This window comes from Chelonia mydas, chromosome 26 (assembly GCF_015237465.2).
Source record: "Chelonia mydas isolate rCheMyd1 chromosome 26, rCheMyd1.pri.v2, whole genome shotgun sequence".
NCBI lineage: Eukaryota > Metazoa > Chordata > Testudines > Cheloniidae > Chelonia > Chelonia mydas.
Window position 1 is genome coordinate 14,008,858 of NC_057859.1, and position 23,992 is coordinate 14,032,849.

Consider the following 23,992-nt stretch of genomic DNA (forward strand, 5'->3'; position numbering starts at 1 on the left):
AGGGGTGGAGTGCTGAGGCAAATCACCTGGCTGCTGGTTTTGAGCAGGCTGATACAAGGGCTATTAGAGGGGCACAACAGGGGACAATTCGAATCAGGGAGGCGTTGAGGCAGCATTTTGATAATGAGAACCAGTAATGTGTATTTCTATACAGCAATCTGCCAGGCTTCATAAATCTGAGTTTTGTTTGTTTGCCTAACTCTTGACATGATTCCTAAGCAGGATTTGCAGTAAACAAATGATTAAACTCATGCCTATGTTCTACTACCAGTTGCAATCAATAGGTGTAGGGCACAAAGACTGGTTATCTTTCAGAGAGTTTGTTTTTATTAAACACCGATTAACACACAGAAAAGGCTTGGTGGGAAGGAAGAGATCAGTGAAGGGCAGTGTAAGCTCTCAGAGCTGTGCGTAAATCAACTATCATTTTGGAAGCTATCCAAAGGGGTGGAGTGAACGGGATACCGAGATGTTCCGAAAAGTTGAAAGGAATGTATGGGAGGAGTTTGGGGAAGGCATGGAAAACAGTTCTGTATCGGCTGCAGAGGGTAAAGCACGCATCTGTTCTGACTGCAGTATGACTAGGGACTTCAGCATCTCTGTTCGCTCTTCCGTGACTTTTATCATCTGCTCATGGACCTTTTGAATGCACGCCTCACTCTCCTTTCTGTCCTGCCTTTCCATTTCTCGCCATTCCCTGCATTCTCTGCCTCAGAGGATTGGAGCACCTTTTGGAACATGTCTTCCTCGCTACACCTTGGTTGCTTCCTTACCTGCCAGAGTCACTCCCCTGAAGGCCACATCTGCAGAAGCACAAGGAACAATACACAGAAGCATGATTGTTAGTTCATGCACAGCACTGAATCATTACAGTAAAATACACCTCTTGTAACATATTAATCACTTTCTCACTGACCCTTAGCAAGCACACACCTTGCCGAACACGCTATGTTTCAAAGGGATCAGTGCAGGCGCCTAGGGACAATGTTGTAGATTCTGCCACCATTTTCCACATGCAGGGGTCACTGAAGCAGATATCTCACTCCTGAGGATAAGCAAGGATACCAGGGTACATCTACTGCACACGTGCAGCTTCAGACTCGGTCCCTACGTGGCTGACCTGTGTGCCGCTTTAGTCCCTGAACAAGTGATTGCCAAGTGGCATGGGAAAGTTTCCTACAATGGGGGAAGGAACAAAGCAGCTCTGCCAAGGAACCTTTGGCAGAGGATTGGCGAGTACTTCCAGCAAAGTTTCCTGGAGATCTCTCTGGAGGAGATCTCTCTGGAGGATTCCTGTGAAATCTCGGTGTGCATCAACACACTGTTCCACCGCACTGCTTAGCTGCACAGAGTAATTTGGAGCACACTCAAACCCAGCTAGTCTTGCACATTTCTATCCCTTCACCCACTTCTACAGTATACAAAGCAAAGGGCAGCTGCATGTCATATAACTGAGCAGTATCAAGTCAAAAAGATCACTTACCAGGGGTCTCCTCTCCTTCTTGCTCGCCAGCAAGGGACTGCCGGGACTGGCTAGACACTCCCGGAGTGGAGAAGAGTTCCTGACTTGCTGCCCCACTGGATAAACTGCTGTGGGCTCCACAAAGTCCTACAACTCCACCTCCTCATCCATGACTTCGTCTTTGGGGTTAGGTCCACTGTCTGCTGCTTCCAGCCACGCCAATGTATCCAGGGGGCTATTGATGATAGGGTTGCCGCCAAGGATGGCGTACAGCTCCTTAGAGAAGCGGCAGGTCTTCGGCACAGCACCGGAGTGACAGTTTGCCTCCCTTGCCTTCTTGTACGCCCACCTCAGCTCCTTTACCTTTGCTCTGCACTGCATAGTGTCCTGACTGCAGCCCTTATTACACAAGCCACGAGAAATCTCCCCGTAGGTATCGAAATTCCTACGGCTGGACTACAGCTGGGACAGGACAGCCTCCTTTCCCCACATACACAGCAGATCCAACTCCTCTGCTATGGTCCAAGTGCGAGAGCGTTTGCCACGTGCACCCACCGTGGTCAGCTGGGAAGATGCGAAGTGAGCTCTCCATGCTGAGCAAATAGGAAGTAGAATTTCAAAAATTCCTGGGCCTTTAAAGGGTGATGTTTGCGTACCTGGCTGCAAGGCAGTGGAGTTTGAACTGCTGACCAGACGGGTCAGGATGGGCATTGTGGGACACCTTCTGGAGGCCATTTACAGTGACAAAACTAAATGTGGTGTCTACACTGACACTGTGTCATTAAAATTTTGCTGCAAAAAGCGCTATGCCTCTTGTCAAGGCGGTTTTATTTTAACAGGAGAGTTTTGTCGGCAAAAGTAGCATTGTAGTTTTGTCAATAAAAGCTGCCTTTTGCTGACAAAACTGTGTTGACAAGGCCGAAAACAGCTTATGTCGACCTATGTCCGTGTCTACACTACAGCCTTGCTCCCGCCGAGGTAAGAACCCCACTACACCAACATAACTGCACCTCCATGTGAGGCATAGGGCTTATGTTGATGTAGTTAGGGCGACATGAGTCTGTGTAGACACTGCGTTCCTTACATCGGCTGTTGGCGGTCTTGTCAATTTCATGGCTCCTCTGGACGCTCTCCCGCTGACATAGTTACCACCGTTCATTGAGCGGCTTTTATTACGTTAACGGGAGAGCTCTTTCCCGTTGGCATAATGCAGCTACACAAGCGCTCTTACAGTGGCACAGCTGTATCGATACAGCTGTGCCGCTGAAAGCTTGTAAGTGTGGACATGGCCTCAGTTGATGTAGTGCCAGTGTAGACACTGAGTTTCTTGCATTGATTGTTGCTGCCTTTCAGAAGTTGTTCCACAATGCCCCACGCTGACAGTTAAACAGCAAGTGCTCCTGGTGAAGATGCGCACCGCTGACAAAAGGAGCATAGTGTGGACATGCAAAAACAGTTTAATTACTGCGGTGGCTGCAAGTCAATGCAACCTTGGGTCAACTTAACTTTGTAGTGTAGACTTGCCCTCAGTACCTTTCCCAGACCTAAAGAAGAGCTCTGTGCAGCTCAAAAGCTTGTCTGTTTCACCAACAGAAGCTGGTCCAATAAAAGATATTACTTCCCTCACCTTGTTTCTCTAATACTAGGTTGTGCCAGTAGTGAAGTGAGAGAAGGATGGCTTTGGCAGCACTAACAATTGCAACTCTGAATATTCTTGCTAACCATATAAAATGTCCAATCCTTTTTTGAATCTTGCCGAGTTTTTGGCCTCAACATCCTATGGCAGCAGGTTTCACAGTCTAATTATGCATTATATGGAGAAGTATCTTATCTAGAATTCATGCCTCCTGAATCCAAATGCCATGCCCTATCTGTTGGACCAGGACGGCTACCATGGGGAAAATAGAGTCCCAACTAATTTAAGCAGCTCTATCCTGCCAAGTATTTTTGATTCACCAGAAAAGACATACCAGGTAATAAATGTGAAGAGGGAGCATAAAGTTCATACCAAGGATTTACTTAACAATGGATCCTAAGGAGATTACCAGCCAGACAGGGCATAAAGCTAACAGGAGGTGAGCAGAAGCTGTATACATATGTAAAGCCAAATAGGCCCACTTCCAGGTGAACTACAGGTGGACTGTTAACACAGAGCAAATCACTCTGCTGTGGGCATCACAACAAAGCAAGCCCTAGGACCTGCACGCAGTGGCTGCCCCTCCTATGCGGATGTTATGTTAAGTGCTGTGGGTAGAGAGTTGTGTTTTATTTCCAACACATCATGCATCCTGGAATTAGAGACATGGGCCCCAAAACACTCACCTGCACATTGAAGAACTGCCTGGGAGTCACATCTGTATACGTCCCAAAGACTGCAGTAAAGGGAAACAAAGAGTCTTGAGATCACAGGTATAAGCCAGTCTGTATCTCAGTTCAGTGGGATCACATGGGAAAGGTCTTTTCCAGAAGCTGCTATCAAGGCTGGAATCATACTACAGAGGAGAGGAGAGGCCGAGACCAGAAAGAGGGACAATATGGAGGAGGATGGAGAATTCCAGTGAGAAGCTGGGAGAGGGAACAGTGTGATGGTGATGTCAGGAGAGGAAGAAGGAAGTAGGTTTTAGGATAGGCCACGCTGAATTTCTGCTCAGCATTTGAGAGCCACGCACAGAGTGTGAACAGGCATCATACCGCGACTGACAACACACAGTCAGGCAAGGGGGATGGAGGAATTACCTCTGTACTGATATAGGTGGGTCCCTTGTATCGGACGCCTCCACAGCTTGAAGTGCTTCTTGTCCATCACCATCTCCCAGGGGTGCTCCTCGCGAGTGGCTGTTATATCAACATGGGCTTTGGAAACCAGCTTCTGATGCTCTCCCCCGCTGCCATGGAACAGCCTGGAGACTTCCTCCATGTGCTTCATCTCCTCTGCAGACCTGGAGTGGGAACAGAGAAAAGGCTGTGCTAGGGAGTGCCAAGGCCTTGCCACAGAAGAGGCCAGGATCACCTAGTATTTTGCTACATACATAGCCTACGAGGCTAGCAAAGTATTTTCTGCCTTCATTTATCCCAGCAGCAGCCACATTACAATAGGATTCCCCGGAGGTGCCAGCAATGGGCCCCACACTCCCTCACCAAGGAAACAGAACTCAGAGAAGCCAGGCTGGGAAAGGGACAGCAGCTCCACTGTATACTCTCTCTCTCCCTGGTCAGAGCTCTTCATGCTACCTGCTAGGCTTGTCAGGATTCCCTGCTAGGCTTGTCAGGATTCCAAGTGAAAGCCTCCTTCAGCACTGATGGGGATAGCAAAGATCTCTTCTTGGGGAGGAGAGAAGGGGGCACAGTTGGGGCAACCATTAATGCCAACACTGCTCCTTAGGAAGCCAAACTGCCTGTGTAGGGAGAGGCAACTGTAAAGGAGCCTGCTCCTTGTACAGATGGACTGAAGCTTTCCACAAGGTCAGAAATACTTTCCCCTCGAGAAGAACAGACTCAGCAAGCGGTACTTTCTAGCATTCTCCACACATTTTTAGTCCCCCAAGCAGGGACAGAACCCCTATATCACCTACAGAGATGGTTCAAAAGTTCACAGATGGAAGTCAGACTTCATTTACAAGAGCTGAATGATCCATTTGAGCTCCCAGCAAAGCTTCCAGTAAAAAGCTACAGCACTGCCCTGGATTTGAGAATGTGATTAAGCTAACTGAAACCATATTATGTGCATTCAGCTACCCTGAATTAATGAAACAGAACTACACATAGCTAAGGGTTAATTTGGAGACTGGCTTTCAGAAGCAATGTCATATCTAGCAAGCAGTTTCTGCTAATCAGAATGGGAGGAGGGGACGGACAGACAGACAAACAAACTGAGATGGAAAACCTTGGTGGTTGGAAAACCTTGAATCTAGACACCGCGGATATTAGAAAGTTTATTGAAAGTTAGGAAAAGTGATGATCCAGTGGGGGTCATTATGACCCGTGTGTTTTGTAGAAGTTAGTTTTAAAAGATTGGATAACACAGCGTATTTTGGAGCAGTCCTCTGAAACTATCTTGAGAAACCTTTTTCCTGACACCCTTTTGCCCCGGTGGGTGAGCACCTGGCCACAGCAAACCTGCTGTTTAGTTACTCAATACCTTTCCAGATGTTAGGTAAGTATCTGGGATGTTCTAAACCTATTACTTATGTCTGTGTGTGCTTAAATCTGATAAACTGCAGTTTTAAATAGAGCACACTTACTTGCATGAATCTTATCGGCCCGAATTGCTGTGTTTCTGTTGATTTATTCCTTACACCAGCTGGAGTGAAATAGTTAAGTTGCCCCTGCTGGGGGTTCCAAAAACCCTGGTTAACAGCAGAGGAAGCCAGCAGTTATCCCAAGTAAACAGATGATGGAATAGATTGCTAATGTGCAGGGATGAATTGCTAAAAGAAAAAGACTTGCCAAGGGAGAGAACCGCTTTGGAACAAGGTGAAACTTCGGGACTTACCCATTCCTGAAGATGACACTTGCAGCACTGAACTAGAGCCAGGGTGCTCACTAAGCCAGGGAAGTGTAGCTGCCCAAGATAATCTAGGACAGGTTGTGCCTATTCTATTATTAGTACAATGTTTAGCCTTGTAAAAGTGGAGACCCCATAAGATCCCACAGTGCAGCAGACAACTAAACCCCACTGTGACACTGCACCCCACATTCACCATAGTAATATGATGATATAATTATGTAGCATCTTGTACAAAGTATGCCTTGTAAGGTATCATTCTAAAAGGCTTGACCTGTTGAACATTAATATCCGGCTAGACTGTATGTGAAGTTATACAGTTTTCCTAGGTAAGTGAAAACACCCACAGCTAGCCTTTCAGGTACAAAAATGAAGAAGCTAGACAGTGCTGATGGCTCATCAACAAAGACAATGGACCATGGGAGAGCCGAGCCTTTCTGTGAACGTTTCAGCCAGCCTATAAGCAATGGCTGCTGTGACTCAGCAAGGCATGCAGGGGCATGTGACCAGACCACATGATACTGGACTCCATTTTGGTACCTGTATTTGTCCACAAACTGGGCTGGAAGCTTAGCTTGAAACAAAGGGTTCCCGCCAGATGAAGAGACTATATAAGGTGGGGAGTGACATGATTTGTCTTCACTCCGCCATAACTCAACACCTGAAAGATGTTCTGAAAGACAAAAGACTTGGAATGCGGTCTGTGCCTTAAGAATCTGCAAGCCTGCTTGTATCATCAGTCAGGGTGAGAAACTAATTCAAATCCTACCTAGTATGCTAGGCTTAGTTCACATTTTTGTTTATTTGCTAGGTAATCTGCTTTGATCTGTTTCCTATCACTTAAAATTTCTCTCTGTAGTTAATAAACTTGTTTTATATTTTATCATAACCAGTGTGTCTTTAAATTAAGTTCCTGGGAAAATCTCATCTTGGTTAACATAGGCATGTGCATCTCTTTCCCACATTGAGGGGAAAGCAAATTATAATAATGTTTCTTTATGTCCCACAGCAATCTGGCCTCCAAGGAATCGTCTAGTTCCCCGCAACTCCTCTGGCAACTCTGCAAATACTGCAGGATCAGGTATACTGTGCTTGGAACACTCATCACAATACTGCAAAGCTGTGCAGGATTCATGCTTCTCACAGAGATGGCGGACATGGGGGCTTTGAAAAAGAGGCGTAAAACATTATAGGATGCAGATACAATTATGGGACGGAGAAAACTGCCCGAAGGGACATTGAAACCATGTTCCCAATCAACCCTGCATGATTCGTTTGCCCCCATGAGGCATTGTGAACCCTTCCCAAAACATCCTGCACTAGATGGTGGCAAGTTGCACAGTGGGATAGAATCATAGAATATCAGGGTTGGAAGGGACCTCAGGAGGTCATCTAGTCCAACCCCCTGCTCGAAGCAGGACTGATCCCTGACTAAATCATCCCAGCCAGGGCTTTGTCAAGCCTGACCTTAAAAACTTCTAGGGAAGGAGATTCCACCACCTCCTTAGGTAACGCATTCCAGTGTTTCACCACTCTTCTAGTGAAACAGTTTTTCCTAATATCCAACCTAAACCTCCCCCACTGCAACTTGAGACCATTACTCCTTGTTCTGTCATCAGCTACCACTGAGAACAGTCTAGAGCCATCCTCTTTGGAACCCCCTTTCAGGTAGCTGAAAGCAGCTATCAAATCCCCCCTCATTCTTCTCTTCTGCAGACTAAATATCCCCAGTTCCCTCAGCCTCTCCTCATAAGTCATGTGTTCCAGTCCCCTAATCATTTTTGTTGCCCTCCGCTGGACTCTTTCTAATTTTTCCACATCCTTCGTGTAGTGTGGGGCCCAAAACTGGACACAGTACTCCAGATGAGGCCTCACCAATGTCGAATAGAGGGGAACAGTGCACGGCTCTTTGCATCAATGCAAGTGCTGCTAGTGTAGTGTAGACATGCAAGAGCGATTTAATTACTGCAGCAGCTGTACGTCAACGTACTTATGTTGACTTAATTTTGCAGTGTAGACTTGCCCTACGTCTCCTCACGTATTCATTATGCAGAAAGCCGTCAGAAAGTCGCCCAGGCTGGCCTCTGCAAAGACGTCTTATTGGAGCCAGCAGTAGGGGGATGGTGCTTCCTGATGGCAATGTCTTTGGTAGCCAAACACCACAGACGTGTTTGTCTCTCTTCTTATCTGCTGAAGTTGTACTAAGTGTTTAATTTTGGTACATTCATACTACTGCAGTGGTACAGTAACACTTTCAAAGTGCAGCCAACCTTGCCATTTCCTTCAAGTACACATTAAGAGCCATTCCAGCTGCGTCTGCCATGCCAGTAGCTCACGGGCTCTCTGACTGATCCAGTCACTTCCTGCAAGTGAACCATTTTCACCCCTTAACGATGCTCAGAGCAGCTCTGAACCGGAGGCTCCGTGAGCCCTACCAATTCCAACAGCTGCACCACTGCTACTAATGGTGCTGAACCAGGGTGAACCGTGTGCAAAAAGCTCTAATGAAAACAAGGCCTAGGGTTCTTCTAAAGCAGTCGTCACCAACCCGATCTTAATCGACTGGTCGATCCTGGGGACTCCCCCAGTCATTTGCGATCTCCAGCGGTGTAGCGGGGCTGCTGCTAAGGCAGGCTCCCAGTCTGCTGAGGTGCAGCCCCACTTCCCATCAGCTGCTCTGCCTGCAAGCACTGCCCCCGCAGCTCCCCATGGCCAGGAACAGGGAACTGTGGCCAACAGGAGCTTTGGGGGCAGTGCCTGCAGAGAGGGACAGCATGCAGAGCCACATGCCCCCCGCCTCCCCTCCCAGAGGCCGCAGAAGCGTGTTGGCCCCTTCCGGGAGCAGCGTGGGGCCGGGGCAGGCAGGGAGCCTGCCTTAGCCTCGCTGCGCTGCTGATCAGGAGCTGCCCACGGTAAGTGACACCCAGCGGGAGGCTGCACCCCACCCCCAGCCCCTCCTGCGCCCTAAGCCCTCTCCCAGAGCCAGCATCCCATACTTCCTCTTGCACCCCAACCCCGTGCCCTGACCCCCGTCTCAGAGCCAGCACCCTGCATCCCCTCCTGAACCCCAACACTCTGCCCCAGCCCGGAGCCCCCTCCTACACCCAAACACCCTCCCAGAGCTTGCACCCCTCACCCCCTCCTGCACCCAGCTCAGCCCCAGCCCAGAGCCCACACCGTCTCCCGAACCCCAACCCCCTGCCCCAGCCTGGTGAAAGTGAGTGAGGGTGGGGGAAAGCAAGTGACGGAGAGAGGGGGGGAATGGAGTGAGCGGGCAGGGCTTTGGGAAAGGGGCAGGGCCTCGGGGAAGGGGTGGGGCAGATCCTGGGTTGCCCTTAAATTCAAAAAGTGATCTTGGGCATAAAATGGTTGGAGACCACTCTTCTAAAGCATCTGGCACACACCACTCTCGGAGACAGTGAGTGGACTCAAAGGACTGTTGGTCTCTTCCAGTATGGAAATTCCCTTTGATCTTAGCCAGCTGCTCCCCTGTAATAGTCTTTTTGCCGGTTTATTGTAGAACTAGAGCGTAATAGAGAAACTTCACACGTACTAGCTGTGATCAAATTACACGGTAAAAGAAGAGGCTTAGCAGGGCTCCCTAGCCTATCAGAAAAGCTCATAGCCAGCAAGATGGGGATGATCCTCCCTTAGCCACTCGATTCTGTGGGCAAAGACTCAATCTGGGCCAATTAAGATGCCCAGTTTAATTTTAATGCAACGAAGAAGGCTGGTCTTGTGACTAAGGCCATATGGCTAAAACTCAGGAGATCTGGGTTCCTGAGGATTCATATGGATAGAAAGGCTACAACTGTCTGTGTTACCTTGAACAAGTCCCCTCTCTATGCCTCAGTTCCTAGTCTGTAAAGTGAGGATAATCCTCATTCCTCTCTCACACAGTGTCTTGTCTATTTAGATAGTCCCCGCCCCAAAGAGTGTACAGTTACTCTTTGTCAGTGCTGTGCCTGGCACAATGGAGTCCTGATTTTGCTTAGGACCCTTTAGGCACTACAGTAACACACACAAATATCTAAGGATTGCATTCCATTCTGACTGCTGGGTGAAAGCCTGCCTTAACTCACGCAGTCAGGGAACCCATGGATGATTCACAGTAGCTCTGGATTTACAGTATATTTTCTCTCTTGCCCATCTGGAATGACGTCAGCAGCAATCTTAGGGGGCTCAGAGCAGGAAGCAGCATTAAGACCACTTGTTCAGCTGCAACCAGAGGGAAAGATGCTATTAAGAAGGAACCCAAACCACTTTACAGGCTGAGGATCACTCCCCATCTCCAACATCAACTGGCAATCAGCTCTGGGGTTTAACATCACATGGTGACATCAATCCAGTTCTGCACTCTCTACACTGGTTCCCCTGACTATCCCACCTGGTTCAAGATCTTGGTCCTTATCTTCAAAGACCTTAATAGTTTTGGAATGGGATAGTCACAATCAGATCATGACCATGGTCATCCTCGCCCTCCCATGGCACAGTAGCCCTGCACAATGCAAGGATAGAGTTAGTCTACCAGTGTAAGACTATGGAACTCACTGCCACATGATTTAAAAACTATTGCAAGCCTCACTTCCCATTGCAAAAGCAAGGCACACGCTGCCTGCTTTGACTAATAAAAGCATTGTGCAACACTCGGTTTTCCCCTTTGGGAGAGGAGAGGAATGGAAGAGGCATCATGTGCGACAGATGCCAGGCATATGACGATGTGCCTCTGGAAGATGCGCCGATTCCCCAGATGATTAGTGCGATACGAGTACCTAAGCAGAGCGGACACTACCCAACAGTTTTGACAAAGGAGTCAACCCACGATTAAGAAAGCAGTAAAACAGGAAACATAATTAATGCCAATCAACATGAGTTTATATAAAATAGATCACATCAAACTAACTTGATATATTTTTGGATGAGATTACAAGTTTGGCTGAAAAAGGTTAGTTTTGATGTACCTTCTGTAAGGCGTTTGACTTGGTATTCCATGATACTTTGATTAAAAAAGCTTGAACGATATAAAATTAAATTGACACACATTAAATGGATTAAAACCTGCCTGATAAGTCTCAAGATGTTTCTAAATGGGGAACTGTCTTCAACGGGGTATGTTTCCGGTAGTGTCCTGCAGGGATCAGTCCCTGTACTGTTTAACTAAATTTTTATCAATGACCTGGAAGAAAACCAAATTATCAATGACAAAACTTACGGGAGTGGTAAGTAATGAAGAGGACAGGTCACTGTTTCAGCATTGCTTGGTAAACTGGTGTAAGCAAACTATATGCATTTTAATATGGCAAAATGTCAATGTATAGATAGACCTAGGAACAAAAAACATAGGCCACACTTACAGGATGGGGGACTCTATCCCGGGTAGCAGTGACTAGCAAAATATCTGGGGGTTTGTGGTGGATAATAAGGTGAAGTATGAGCTTCCAATCTTATGCTGTGGCCAGAAGAGCTAATGCAATCAATGAACAGGGGACTCTTGAGCAGGAGTAGACAGGTTACTCCACTTCTGCATTTGGCATTGGTGTGACTGCTGCTGGAATACTGTGTCCAGTTCTGGGGTCCACAGTTCAAGAAGGATGTTGAAAAATTGGAGAGAAGAGCCACAAGACTGAGGGCTTGTCTACACTACGCAGCTTTTAGCGACAAGGCTATGTCAACACAGCCTTGTCACTAAAAGTCAGCATTTGTGAATGTTCTTTTGCGGTATTTTGTTGGCACTTTTGCTGACAAAATACTTCCACACTGCTGCTTTTGTCTTTCGCCGGGGGCTGGGGTGTGTGTGTGTGTGTGCGCGTTAAGTACCCGCAAAAGACAAAAGTTTTGGTGACAACTGTGCAGTGTAGACATCCCCTGACTAAAGGATTAGAAATCCTGCCTTACAGTATGTTTAGCTTAACAAAGAGAAGGTTAAGGGGTGATGTGATTACAGTCTAAGTATCTACATGGGGAATGAATATTTGATAATGGGCTCTTCAAACTAGCAGAGAAAGTTACTCCAAACGCTGGAATTTGAAGCTAGACAAATTCAGACTAGAAATAAGGTGTACATTTTAAATAGTGAAGGTAATTAACGAGTGGAACAATTCATCAAGTGTCATGGTAGATTTTCAATCACTGACAATTTTTAAATCAAGACCAGATGTTTTTCTAAGAGATCTGCTCTAGGAATTAATACAGAGAAGGTCTCTGGCCTGTGTTATACAGGAGGTCAGAATAGATGATCACAATGATCCTTTCTGGCTTGGAATCTGTGAATCTTATTCAACTGAAGGGAGAGTTGTTGGTAGGCAGGATGCAGTTGCCCAAAACAAAGTATAGCCAGGACAGCAGGGAGACTAAGTTTCCTTAAAAATTCCCTTTTAGTTTGTTTTTTGAAGGGAGGGGAAAAGCCTGGCTGCAGTTTGTATTTCTACAAATCATATAAGTCACTTCTGACCTTGGCACCAGACATCAGCCAGCACCTGGAACAGATAAAGTGTCTACAAAACCAACTTGGCAGAATCAGTTTAGAAGGTTCTCAAACTAGGCCCCTCCCTCCCTGGGTCACTGTTTGCCTTGTAGCAATCTGCAAAGGTCAATCAAATTGCACACATTACCAAAGTGAGGCAGCAGCCTACACTCCCCTATAAAGTAATTTCTGGCTGGCAAATAAATACTCTGGCTGCACTGCTAGGGTGCCCAGCAAACAGGCTGCAGAATGAGACAGTCCCTGCTGCAGCATTTACAACCTAAAAATAAACCCAGAAGTACAGCCGACGTGCAACAGAGCTTCCAAACAAAACTCCAAGAGTTCTGCATTTCTTGGTTGGGAATCTGCTCCCACGGGAATCGGAAACTCCCTGGACAATTTATGTAGGCACTTCTCAGCTACCACTCCATAGATAGTATCATCAGTGAAGCACTCATCTCCAGCAGATAGTATTTCCTACAGCACATCCCACATGACCTGATGGGCAGCTAACTTGGGGCTAGTCAGGTTTCAAGACTCAATACTTCACATATGTGGGCCCCTTACTGAGTGAGGGAGGCAACCTAGTGACAGAGGATGTGGAAAAAGATAATGTACTCAATGCTTTTTTTGCCTCTGTCTTCACGAACAAGGTCAGCTCCCAGACTGCTGCACTGGGCAGCACAGCATGGGGAGGAGGTGACCAGCCCTCTGTGAAGAAAGAAGTGGTTCAGGACTATTTACAAAAGCTGGACGAGCACAAGTCCATGGGGACGGATGCGCTGCATCCGAGTGTGCTAAAGGAGTTGGGGGATGTGATTGCAGAGCCACTGGCCATTATCTTTGAATAAGAAGTGCGATCGGGGGAAATCCCGGACGACTGGAAAAAGGCTAATGTAGTGCCCATCTTTTAAAAAGGGAAGGAGGAGGATCCTGGGAAGTACAGACCAGTCAGCCTCACCTCAGTCCCTGGAAAAATCATGGAGCAGGTCCTCAAGGAATCAATTCTGAAGCACTTGGAGGAGAGGAAAGTGACCAGGAACAGTCAGCATGGATTCACCAAGGGCAAGTCATGCCTGACTAATCTAATTGCCTTCTATGACGAGATAACTGGCTCTGTGGATGAGGGGAAAGTGGTGGACGTGTCGTTCCTTGACTTTAGCAAAGCTTTTGACACGGTCTCCCACAGTATTCTTGCCAGCAAGTTAAAGAAGTATGGGCTGGATGAATTGACTAGAAGGTGGATAGAAAGCTGGCTAGATTGTCGGGCTCAACAGGTAGTGATCAATGGCTCCATGTCTAGTTGGCAGCCGGTATCAAGCGGAGTGCCCCAAGGGTCATCCTGGGGCCAATTTTGTTCAATATCTTCATTAATGATCTGGAGGATGGTGTGGATTTCACCCTCAGCAAGTTTGCAGATGACACTAAACTGGGAGGAGTGGTAGATACCCTGGAGGGTAGGGATAGGATACAGAGGGCCCTAGATAAATTAGAGGATTGGGGCAAAAGAAATCTGATGAGGTTCAACAAGGACAAGTGCAGAGTCCTGCACTTAGGACGGAAGAATCCCATGCACCGCTACTGACTAGGGACCGAATGGCTCGGCAGCAGTTCTGCAGAAAAGGACATAGGGGTTACAGTGGACGAGAAGCTGGATAGGAGTCAACAGTGTGCCCTTGTTGCCAAGAAGGCCAATGGCATTTTGGGATGTATATATAGGGGCACTGCCAGCAGATCGAGGGACGTGATCGTTCCCCTCTATTTGACACTGGTGAGGCCTCATCTGGAGTACTGTGTCCAGTTTTGGGCCCCACACTACAAGAAGGATGTGGAAAGATAGGAAAGCGTCCAGCAGAAGGCAACAAAAATGATTAGGGGACTGGAACACATGACTTATGAGGAGAGGTTGAGGGAACTGGGATTGTTTAGTCTGCAGAAGAGAAGAATGAGGGGGGATTTGATAGCTGCTTTCAACTACCCGAAAGGGGGTTCCAAAGAGGATGGCTCTACACTGTTCTCAGTGGTAGCTGATGACAGAACAAGGAGTAATGGTCTCAAGTTGCAGTGGGGGAGGTTTAGGTTGGATATTAGGAAAGACTGTTTCACTAGGAGGGTGGTGAAACACTGGAATGCATTACCTAGGGAGGTGGTGGGATCTCCTTCCTTAGATATTTTTAAGGTCAGGCTTGACAAAGCCCTGGCTGGGATGATTTAGTTGGCGATTGGTCCTGCTTTGACCAGGGGGTTGGACTAGATGACCTCCTGAGGTCCCTTCCAACCCTGATATTCTTTGATTCTATGATATCTGAAGGCTCACGAGTGGAAGCTCCCAAATACAGGGAGTCCTCAGACTTACGTCAGATGACGCTTTTCAATTGACTGCCCATTTCGCCCCACGATACTTGCTTCGCCCTTACAATGCTCGATTTGCATAAAGTTTGCTTGGAATCACTTCCATCTCAATACCAGTATAACTCAACCAGGAAGTGATCGCTTCTGATTGGCTTCGAGGAAGCCGGGTAGCTTACTGCCGCTTGTTTTTGATTGGCTGAGCTCAGAGCTGGGAAGCCAACAGTGACTGGCTGAGGGTCAGCATGTGTGCCGTTCTCCCTGGCTTTCTGAGCCCGTGTTGCTGGCATACAGTGCAGCATGTGTGAGTTTATATGTTTATTTGAATGCTGTTTACAAAATACAGTGTACAGTCAATACATTGATGTTGCAACATTAGTCATCTATAATTCATTTAGTACAAAAATGTGGGCTATTGTGGTGAAAATAGTGTATCAAGCCTTGGTTCAGGAACCAATCCCCCCTTCATACCATTGATTCTTATGGGAAAAGCGGTTTCATCTTACAACATAATTCTGAAGACTCCCGGTATGTAACAGGTGACATGTCACTCTCACCATCTTTCACTCTGAATATAGGTCAGATCATCTGTACCCCATGTTCATCTCTCTCCATTACATCCACAGCTGTGGCTAAGGTCTGTCACTATTCCCAAACAGTCCATTTAGGAAGAAAAAGCATGCAAGAAGATAATCAGATGCTACTGTAGGGGGGAAAGAAGGGAGGAGAAACGTGATTTCTAATGAATATTCAGTACAGACCTACTTAAGGTTTTTTATAACACCTCAACTCAGGCTCTTTTCCAGACAGTCATTTATTCTCTATAAAAGGCCTCACACTGAGTACTAACTTAGTATTAAAGGCCTGAGTTCTAGAACCAAGGACATTCAGGATGAAGCCTGCCACTCTAGCCCACCGTTCCCAAGTGATGGTCCAAAAAGCACCGGCTAGAGGCCCACAGAGCTGGATGATCCCATGGTGCTCGCTGCTTCTCATCTCCCGCTGCTACTCTTCACAAAGAGGTAACTCAAAATCCAACACTGCCCTAAGATTATTTTCTGAGGTAGGCATTTGCTGTAGATACTACAGGACAGTATGTGATTGCAAATGTGGTCTGAAAGGGGAAGTTGCCCACGCAATTAGGAGCAGGAAGAGAGGTCTCCACAGAACACACTGTGATCTACACCAAGAGTTTGAGAATAAGAACTCAAGTCCTAACTCATGCTGTTCTTCCATATAATCTTTTAGAGGCGGGCATCGGAACAGAGCCTTACAAAACAGGACATGGGAGTCATGTGCAGCAGGCAAAAACACAGCTGTGCAGAGGCTTGCCATGAAGGAGCACACTGCACAGGCAAATCATTACTTACAATAAAGCATCATTCTTACCATGGAAAGTCCTATTGAAGTCATGGTGCAGGTGAGACTGTGTGGCACAAGAACAAGGCACAGTAATGCTGTTTGAAGTGCTCATTTGAAGAGCTCAAAGTGCTTTACCAATGTGAGTTAAGCCTTTATTTCTGGATTGCTGTGCAGAACAGGACTTCATGCTGATCGACCGTATTAAGGACACAATGTAGATAACATTACCAATACTGAGAACGTGTCTGTGTGTTGGACTTCTGCACCTTCACCAAAATTACAAAGATTACTCCACCCTTCTCCCATCTTTTCTGCCTCTGTATTTTTTTTTTTTTATGTTTTATCTGTAATGCATTTGCCCTGTTAATACATGTGCTTGCTTGGAAGAGCTGCATGGTGACTGGTAAAAACATCAGCACCGTTCTCGGAGGTAAAGCACAGCCCAGGTGTTGGCCTTTTCGCAGACTGGCTTACTGGGAATATCACAGTATAGATCAGTGGTGCAGCCTTAAAACCCCCAGTCAGGGGGGAGAGGGTCTCTATCCACGAGAGGTGATGGCTGGAAGCCTGAAACCTTGAGGGACCATGGAGCAGGAATACAGGTGCAGTTACCCTGAAACTGTAACAATTACCCTCCTCATCTTAAAGGTGGGGAAACAGGCACTAAAGCCTAGTTTTCCAAAACTGACTAGTGATTTGGAATAATTCATTTTTTGGGGTGCCAAACTTGAGACATCTTGAAAGGGGGCTGACTTTTTAAGAGCGGCGACTTGGCACTTGCACAAAGTAACACAGCAGTAAAGTGATGGAACCAAGAATAAGATGGAGGAGTGTTTAATACCAGTATTCACCACCTATAGTCAGTGGTGGATTAGCCATGGGGCCAACAGGGCCCATGCCCAGGGGCCTCAGCATATCCACCCCTCCCTCCCCCCCTGCAAAATGGACAAGGCCCCAAGCGGAGCACCGGGGGGGGGGGGGGGGGGGGGGGAGGAGGAGGAGGGAAGGGGTCTGCAGGACGAAAGGGTGGGGAGGAGTCCATACTTGCTTTGGCCCAGGGCCCCACAAACCCCTAATCTACCTCTGCCTATAGAATTTGTGGTAATTTTGGATTGCTTGCTCATTATTTAAAAATGTAAGTTTATATATCGCTTAGTGCTGTACAGTACATTAAAAACACCTATGTTCTTTACATTTCTTCCTAACGTGATCATCACTGCATGCTGAGACTCTTAAACTGCCCCTTTTCAGAAGTTGCCACAGGAGAACGCTGTCTTAAAATGCAACTACAAATTCTTGTCCAAGATCTGTATTTAGATTTGATACTATAATGTCAGACACCAATTTGAATGTTTTAGATCAGTTATTAATGAATAGATCTTTATTTTTATTTAAACTGCTCTCAGCACAGAACTAGAAGACGGCTGCTGGGAGCCAAATAAAAAATGTTCTCTTTTTTTAATTTAAATCCGATTTTAATTTAAATCCAATATATTTTTCTTTTCTTTTTTTTTTTTTTTAATAATAAACCACTTTCAAATCAAATTTGATTATATGAAAACCTATATTAAGGCCTTAATTTATTATAATCATTTAAATAAAAATATCCAAATGGCACATGTTTGCTGCTGAAGTTTTAAAAAAAAGTCAAACTACTGAGCTGGTGCAAGTCACTGGCTAAGCACTTGGAACCAGAGTTTGAAGTGCTAACCCAGCTTTTGACAGCAGTAGCCGCTTCTGCACATGTAGAGGGAATGTTTTCTTCATTTCAGTTTATTCAATTAGTTCAGTTCAATTATAGTTGGAATCAGTTTCTCAACTCTGAACAGAGTTGAAAAAGCAAGAAAGTTCGTTTTCCTTTTCCAGTGCATGAACAATGAGACATGAGGATGAGCTCTACAAATTCTGAAATTTTGAAAGACACGTGGTGACCAGAAAAAATTCCTTCATTTTATTTACTACAGATAATATTCCTTGGTTTAATAAACCAGTTAGTGAAGACTATATTATGTTGCAAAACAACGTTTTAATCATTACCAACCAGTGAGAATCAATCTTTTTTTAGGAAAATAATTAAGATGTACAAATGCAAAACAAGATTAAAATGATTTAAATCAAGGTTTTCTTCTTGCTGAACCGCAATTTTAATCACATTTGATTTAAATCAATGCGCCCTGATTCCTGGGTTCCATTCCTGATTTTGTCAGACTGAGGTCAAACAGGAAGGCTATCTGTAAAATGGGAATGACACAGTCATACCACTGTCAAGTGCTTTGAAGTCTCAGATGAAAAAATCCCAGCTGTCTGCGCGCTGGTGGTTGAACAGTATTTCAGAAGTAGAAATCATACAGTTAAATAAACTAGTTTTTTAATCTGCTTTTTAAAGCTCTTACAATTCCCAGTTAAAATTAAGTGAAACAAACACTGAACAAGGAAGTCTGTATGCAGCTGAGTTTATTGAAGAATTATTTCCCCCACAAGAAAGGGCAAAGCCATTAGTAATTTTTACTGTATTAGAAACTGGCTTTAAAGGTGACCTGCAAAGAAACTCCAGAAATGGGTTTTTGCCCTGCCCATGACTCCTTTATGATGTGAAAAAAAAAAAAAAAAATCCTTTTCTTTCTACAGTTCAAAATTCAGGTCTTGTCTACCTCATCTACAACAATTAGTAAAACTATGACATCACAGACCTCAAGCAACTGAACCATGACTAAGAGAGAAATTCATGGGTTTTTTTGTTTTGTTTTTTTAAAACAAAAGCAAATAGCTTTGAACAACATTTTCAACTCACTCTGTAGAGTTAAAAAGGAGATACAACTCCAAATTAAGGTTTTTTCCCCCAAACACTCCCCGTTTTAGTTCCAAGAAGCCTCTTGGGTCAATGGCAATCCATGATAAACCAATTCATTTGGGGAAATAAAAAACTCAAGGTTTAAGCAATCTACTTTACAAAGGGGGCCATGGTAAAAGGGAGGCTTGACTTAACCAGACATTAAGCATTATTACCAAATTAAAAACTTGATGTACTGAATAATACAGTATCAAACTTGTGGAATCAAACTTCTCATGATCCCCTGGATTTAAAAAAAAAACCAAAACAAACAAAAAACCTATAGGCCAAAACCAGCATATAACATTTATTTTTATTAAATAAAATAATTTTAAATGTTTTGATAAGAGAAATTTATGTACCCAAAACATGTTTCATGTCAACAAATAAATCATTTATTAAAACAGAGTGATAAACTATAATCAGTGAATTAAACTGATTATTTTAGGTCAGCCCAGGAAAAATTTCAAAATATGCCTAAGTGAATCACTGGAGTCGAAGTCTCTTGAAAATGAAAGTCTCCTAAGTTACTTAGGCTGACCTACTGTGCCACATTTATATAGCTTGACCTCAAAAGTTAGAATCAGGGGGGAAAACATCTGTCTTTATAGAGAAAAGCAGCCTTTAACTCAAAGTTTTGATAGAGGTTCATGGACTCAGCATATTTATTTTGTATTTAAAATGTTGAGTATAGTAAATGTGGGCCTTATCTGAATTTAATACAAAATATGTTATTTTCAACAGATTTTTAAAAATAGAAATTTAAACAAAATAAAAAAATTGAACAGATATTTTATTTAAAAAATAATAAATTTTTATCCACTCTGGTAGGAAATTTTGGTACTAAAAAAAGTTAATCAAGTCAGTTCTATAGAGAAGGAAAAAAGACTACTACTTAGAAATATGGTTGAACTTTTTGGAGTTTACTGGAACAGTTTATCTCCTGCTACCAAACCTGACAGTTTTCAAAACATGGTTGTTTGTTTTAAAATACTAAGGAAGGGAAAAGCCCCTTCAACAATCATCAAAATTAAACTAAGTATTAAAAGAAGGAAAATAGATATGAAGTAAAAGTAGAAAAGCTCTATCTCAGAGTTTTAATGGGCCAACTAACAGGTTATGCATCTAAATGTAAAAAAACCAATGTGATATTAGCAACTGACAAGACAGAAGAGGAAGTAGAAAAGTATCAACTATAATATGTGATCAATACCACAAAGCTGAAGAGAATGACTGGTAGCTGGTCTCACCAATACAGCTTTAAGGACTTCCATAAGCTAGTTTTATATATACATACATACACACACACAAATATATAAAAAAATTTTATCTCTGTTTAAAGAAAAGGAGGACTTGTGGCACCTTAGAGACTAACCAATTTATTTGAGCATGAGCTTTCGTGAGCTACAGCTCACTTCATCGGATGCATGCTGTGGAAATCGCACAAGACATTTTATACACAGACACCATGAAACAATGCCTCCTCCCACCCCACTCTCCTGCTGGTAATAGCTTATCTAAAGTGATCATCAAGTTGGGCCATTTCCAGCACAAATTCATGCTCAAATAAATTGGTTAGTCTCTAAGGTGCCACAAGTCCTCCTTTTCTTTTTGCGAATACAGACTAACACGGCTGTTACTCTGAAACCTATCTCTGTTTAAGTTGTAAGACAAGTTTCATGAGCTTTCTGATACAAAAGAATGGATCTCAGTTAATAAATATGAAAATGGGTCTGTTAGAAGATTCACGACCTCAGCCCTTCAATTAATTTTAAAAGACCAAATCCCATAAACATTTAAGCATGTTAATAACTACTGTACGGTTGCATGGGTAGCCTTGATGCTATGCCTGATCCAACACCCATGTAAGTCAATGGAAAAATTCCTATTACTTCACCAGGCATTGGATCAGGCACCACCTGCCTACCTGTTTACAACACTGGGTCCTAAGAGAACTCATGATACACACTTGAGCCCCTCAAAAGAAATAGGAAAAAGACCACATTTTCAGTATTTCAAATATATAAAAGGCCATGAAGGGTTCTGTTTAACCTTTAACAAAGTACCAAGGATGGATCCAAATGCAAGGGTTATTTCATTTCTAAGAGTTTCTGTGATTTAATAGATTGCATAACGTAATGTGTTTAACCTCTAAGAAAAGATGCAAACAAGTTTAAACATTTGGATAAGACAGCACTGAGACAGGAATGGCCTTGAATCTCTGTACCTCCCTCAAATCCTTCATTCTACAGGCAGTTTCAAGCAAAAGTATCTTATCACATATCACCCCTCAACCATGTTTCTGAGGCCCAAACACTCACAAAACCATTAATCAGATATTTAAAATATGAACTGCCCCTACTCTTATTATTAAAGAATGGATATATTTCAGATCAGAAGCTACAGATGGAAAGGATCTAGCCAGTCATCTCATCCATCCATCCCTGAATTATGACCTTCATTTTCTAGTGCATTAAGGCAGTGGCTCTCAACCTTTCCAGACAACGGTCCCCCTTTCAGGAGTCTGATTGGTCTTGCACGCCGAGTTACACCTCACTTAAAACCCACTTGCTTACAAAATCAGATATAAAAATACAAAAACAAAGGGCCACAGAGCACTATTACTGATGGTTTACTTTCTCATTTTTTATCATATAACTATAAATCAACTGGAATAGAAATATTGTACTTACCTTTCCCTGTATAGTATACAGAACAGTATAAACAAGTCATTGTATAAAGAAAAGGAGGACTTGTGGCACCCGAGAGACTAACTAATGCTCAAATAAATGGGTTAAAAGAAAAGGAGTACTTGTGGCACCTTAGAGACTAACCAATTTATTTGAGCATAAGCTTTCGTGAGCAACAGCTCACTTCATCGGATGCACTCACAAAAGCTTATGCTCAAATAAATTGGTTAGTCTCTAAGGTGCCACAAGTCCTCCTTTTCTTTTTGCGAATACAGACTAACACGGCTGTTACTCTGAAACCTGTCATAAATTGGTTAGTCTCTCAGGTGCCACAAGTCCTCCTTTCCTTTTTGCGAATACAGACTAACACAGCGGCTCCTCTGAAACAAGTTATTATATGAAGCTTTAGCTGGGTGCGGACTTCGCCAGCACTTTCAATGTCGCCTGTTGTAAAGCTAGGCAAATCTCTAAATGGGCCCCCCCGGGGGGGGGGGGGAGCCCTGCACTAAGTAGGGTGAGCAGACAGCAAGTATGGAACAATCGGGACGGGGCGGGGAAATAGGAGGCCATATAAGAAAAGACGACCCCCAAATCGGGACTGCCCCACAGCATCGGGGCACCTGCTCCCCCGAAGGCAGTTTCTGCGGCCACTCGTTTTAAGAAACGTGGGCTCCCAGGCGCCTCTTCCCGGCCGCTGGCAGCCCCAGGACCAGCCGGCGCCCGGGGGCCCCGGCAGAGACCCACCTTCGCAACTCCTCCTCTTGGATCCGCTCCTCTTCCCACAGGAAGACGCCGGCCAGGGCCGCCATCAGCTTGCAGGCGGCGGCGTGGCGGGCCTGGAAGCGGCGCCACAGGCAGCGGAAGAGGCTCCAGCGCGCCCGCTCCGAGTAGATGTCGCCGTAGAGCTGCCCGGTCTGCTGGGCCCGCCGCACCCGCTGGCCCGTCACGTAGCTGCACTGGCTGGCCAGGAGGGACAGGAGGCTCCGCGGGCCGGGGCATGTCTCGGGCTCCCTCCGGAGCCAGCCCAGCAGCCACTGGTAGCGGCTCCGCAGGGCCTGCGCGGGCCCCGGCCGGGCGCCCCAGTGGGCCGAGCGGGCGCAGTACGAATAGATGCCGGCGGGCGGCCTCCGCTGCAGCGGGTGGAACATCCCGGCCCGGCCGCGCGGCCTAGCGCGAGAGAGCAGAGCCCGTTACCCGCCCGGCTGCGCGCGGGCCAAGCCCTGCCCTCGCCCGCCTCAGCGCCCGCCGCCTACCGGGAGGTCAACCGCTACCGCGCGCGCGCCGCCTACCCCCTCCCTCGCGGGTCTGCCCGCCGCGCCCATTGGCCTCCCGCCGGCCGGCCCCCGGCTGCCCATTGGTGCGCCGCGCCGTCCGTCTGTGGCGCACGCGCCGGCCCCTCGCTGAGCGGGCCCGAGGGCGCCGCCCCGCCTTGTGAGCCAGCGCGGGCGCCCTGGAGACGCGAGGGGTCCTGCGCGGCAGCGCGCGGGGGTGGCCAGGGAGCTGCCTGCGCCCGGGGACGGCGGGGGGGGATCCAGAAAGAGGCGCTGCACCCGGGCCCTGCCGAGCTGGCATCCCTTTGCGCGCTGGACACCCTCCAGTTAGGCCTGAATAGAGACTGGGAGTGGGGGGATGGGTCATGACGTAAACGAATTTCCCCCATACTGTTACGCTCACCTTCTTGTAGTCTGCTTGGAATGGGCCCCCCTCCCACCACCCCGAAAGTGATTTTTCCTCCCTTGGTATTCTACTGTTAATTGAACCGTCTCGTTAGCACTGGGCCGCCGACCCCCACCCCTCCCCGCTTAGTAAGGCAACTCCCATCTTTTCATGTACTGTACACACCCACACACCCCCCCCCCCGTGACTATATTTTCCGCTCCATGCATCTGATGAAGTGGGTTTTAGCCCACGAAAGCTCACGCCCAAATACATTTGTTAGTTTCTAAGGTGCCACAAGGAGGCCTGGTTGTTTCCGCCTGCCTGGCTTTCTTCAGCAGGGACAGCCAGACTGCATTCCTAGCAAGTCATAAGCAGGATTGGGGAGGACACCTCGAGGGTCAGGATCCCCGTCTGGGCCTGGCACCCACGGATGCAGGTAGAAGAAGAGCTAGTGGCAGAGATGGCAACACACCCTTTTTCTCTCATTGTAGATTTTTTCCTGCTGTGGTACCTAGAAAAGTCCCACTTCTGTCTTTCTCTGTAGGCAAACCCAACAAACCGATTCCCTTTGTCTCCTAGCTGCCTTAGTCACTGCAGCCATGTGCCTATAGTTTTGGTGCACACTATTAGATAGCTGTCTTATGCCACCCCAGAAGTGGCTGCATAGCAGTGG

The 23,992-nt window shown here is 46.0% G+C and overlaps 1 protein-coding gene and 1 long non-coding RNA gene across 4 annotated transcripts in view; both read right to left on the reverse strand.

Moving 5' to 3' along the window:
* The window catches only part of STARD7 (StAR related lipid transfer domain containing 7), a 39,328-nt gene extending 16,343 nt beyond the window's left edge, over window positions 1-22,985 (reverse strand). Inside the window, exons 1-3 of one of the 2 annotated variants that reach the window (XM_037886217.2) lie at window positions 22,405-22,985; window positions 4,199-4,401; window positions 3,785-3,834 (exon numbers count right to left, since the gene is read on the reverse strand). In XM_037886217.2, the coding sequence (XP_037742145.1) occupies window positions 3,785-3,834; window positions 4,199-4,401; window positions 22,405-22,808 (657 nt within the window). In that variant the 5' untranslated portion in view covers window positions 22,809-22,985. The remainder of the gene's footprint in view (window positions 1-3,784; window positions 3,835-4,198; window positions 4,402-22,404) is intronic. The other variant, XM_037886218.2, reaches the window with a different exon arrangement.
* Window positions 305-1,477, reverse strand: LOC122463881. Of its 2 annotated transcripts, none has more exons than XR_006287587.1 (2): window positions 934-1,477; window positions 305-803 (listed from the first exon to the last, which is right to left on the reverse strand). It is a non-coding gene; the product is annotated as an uncharacterized LOC122463881 (long non-coding RNA). The 2 variants fall into 2 exon arrangements; XR_006287588.1 differs by having other exon boundaries at window positions 917-1,477.
* Window positions 22,986-23,992: the final 1,007 nt, after the last annotated feature.